We start from the raw sequence: 2,111 nt of genomic DNA on the forward strand, positions 1-2,111 counted from the left end.
ATTTTGGTTGTGCGATTTAGATTGTTAAGTTCAAGTTTGGTGATTGGTGACCGGTATTGATTGTAAGTTCTTTGAAGATATCTCTTATGTCATATATGGTTGATGATTTCTTGCGGTAATCGATCCAATCCTGGGATAATAGTTGTAGTGGATATAAAGTTTCGATCTGCTTGTTGTATGGCCGTGGCAATTGCATTTGCAACTTCTTCAATTGAATGCGGAGTTTGTGAGATGTCTATTTTCTGGAGGTCTGTAGTTATGCTAACTTTGTAGTCATCCCAGTTTGCCTGCTTGAAGTTCTTGATTGTGAGATATTCAGCTGGAAGTTTAGGATTTTGAACATTCATGTGCGCAGCTAGATGGTCAGATGGTAAGCCTTGTTCAGTGTGTATGGTTGGTCTGAATTTTAGTATTCCATTGGTGCAGAAGATTTTAGTTCGTGTGTACTATATATAGGAGAGGTAAGGGAGGGGGGCTTAAGAATCCTTGTCTCTCATTGGACGGTCTATAATTTGACGCTGATTGGTCGTATTCATATATGCTTTCTTTATGACTGGTGTCGATATGTGGCTAAGTTGAAATCCTGGATCCCTGTAAATATTGTTGGGTTCTTGTAGTAAGTATATGGCAAGAGATTCTTTAATTATCCTATTCAAGTGGTTTGAGCTCTTTGAAGTAATTTTAGTGTCTGAAAATAAAATTCTGTCCTTCCGTTATATTGTGTTCCGGCAGGGCTGATTTCGCCGGATAAAACAGCTTGATATATCTCTCATGCTCCTTGCATCGATGTTCTATTATTCGTCCTGTTTGTCCTATGTAAGATTTCCCGCATTCGCAGGAAATGCAGTATACTCCTGCTGTTTTAAGACCCAAATAGTCTTTAACTGGACGGAGTAGGTTTCTGATATTTGATGGCGGTTTATGTATGGTTTTGATGTTGTCTCTCTTCATGATTTTTGCAATTTTTCCAGATAGTTTCCCAGTGTATGGCAGGACTGCGATGTTGACTGGATTTTCAGATTCTTTGGTGGTCTTTTTATCGGAAAAGGTCCTTTCTGGGACCAATCGAATGTCATCTTCCTTGTATCCATACTGCAATAAGGTCTTCTTGAGATGTGGAAGTTCACTGCAGAAGCTTTCTTGGTCCAAGATAGCTTTTCTTGTAAGCGCAAGCGTGCTAATGACTGTATTGCGTTGTGATTTATGGTGAAAGCTGTTTCCATTAAGATAAAGGTCAGTGTGGGTAGGTTTTCTATAAACACTGTGGCCCAGACTTCCATCAGGTTTGCGACGAATGAGGATGTCTAGAAATGATATGCATCCTTCTGTTTCTATTTCCATGGTAAACTTGATATTGCTGTGTTGATTCTTGAGAAATTCAAGGAACGATTTACTCAGTGAGCACTTCCCATCGGAGATCGTTGATTTATTTAAGATCACATTAACTTCCACATACTTTCTCTTTGACGGATAGTACTATGAACAAACGGACGGCGTTGCCATGGGATCACCTCTCTCACCAGCAGTGGAAAACTTTTTCATGTAGAGCTTCGAGCAGAAAGCACTAGAATCAGCACCATTAAAGCCATCGTGTTTCTATAGTTATGTTGATGATACTTTTGTCATCTGCCCTCATGGGAGAAATGCACTGCAATTTTTCTTTGAATTTCTCAAGAATTAACACAGCAATATCAAGTTTACCATGGAAATAGAAACAGAAGGCTGCATATCATTTCTAGACATCCTCATTCGTCGCAAACCTGATGGAAGTCTGGGCCACAGTGTTTATAGAAAACCTACCCACACTGACCTTTATCTTAATGGAAACAGCTTTCACCATAAATCACAACGCAATACAGTCATCAGCACGCTTGCGCTTACATGAAAAGCTATCTTGGACCAAGAAAGCTTTTCCAGTGAACTTCCACACCTTAAGAAGACCTTACTGCAGTATGGATACAAGGAAGATGGCATTCGATTGGTTCTAGAAAGGACATTTTCCAATAAAAAGACCACCACAGAATTTGAAAATCCAGTCAACATCGCAGTCCTGCCATACTGGGAAACTATCTGGAAAAATTGCAAAAATCATGAAAAGACACAACATCAAA

The 2,111-nt window shown here is 39.5% G+C and overlaps 1 protein-coding gene across 1 annotated transcript; it reads right to left on the reverse strand.

Moving 5' to 3' along the window:
- Window positions 1–681: 681 nt before the first annotated feature.
- Window positions 682–1,341, reverse strand: LOC145666250 (uncharacterized). Its single transcript, XM_081733314.1, has one exon. It carries the CDS (start codon window positions 1,339–1,341, stop codon window positions 682–684), a length of 660 nt encoding a protein of 219 aa, XP_081589440.1.
- Window positions 1,342–2,111: the final 770 nt, after the last annotated feature.

Source organism: Thermobia domestica, chromosome 12 (assembly GCF_964235325.1).
Source record: "Thermobia domestica chromosome 12, izTheDome1.hap1.1, whole genome shotgun sequence".
Taxonomy (NCBI): Eukaryota; Metazoa; Arthropoda; class Insecta; order Zygentoma; family Lepismatidae; genus Thermobia; species Thermobia domestica.

Bases quoted from the DNA above. Each gene is read 5' to 3' on its own strand.
- LOC145666250 (XM_081733314.1), bottom strand. From the start codon at position 1,341: ATGGAAATAGAAACAGAAGGATGCATATCATTTCTAGACATCCTCATT.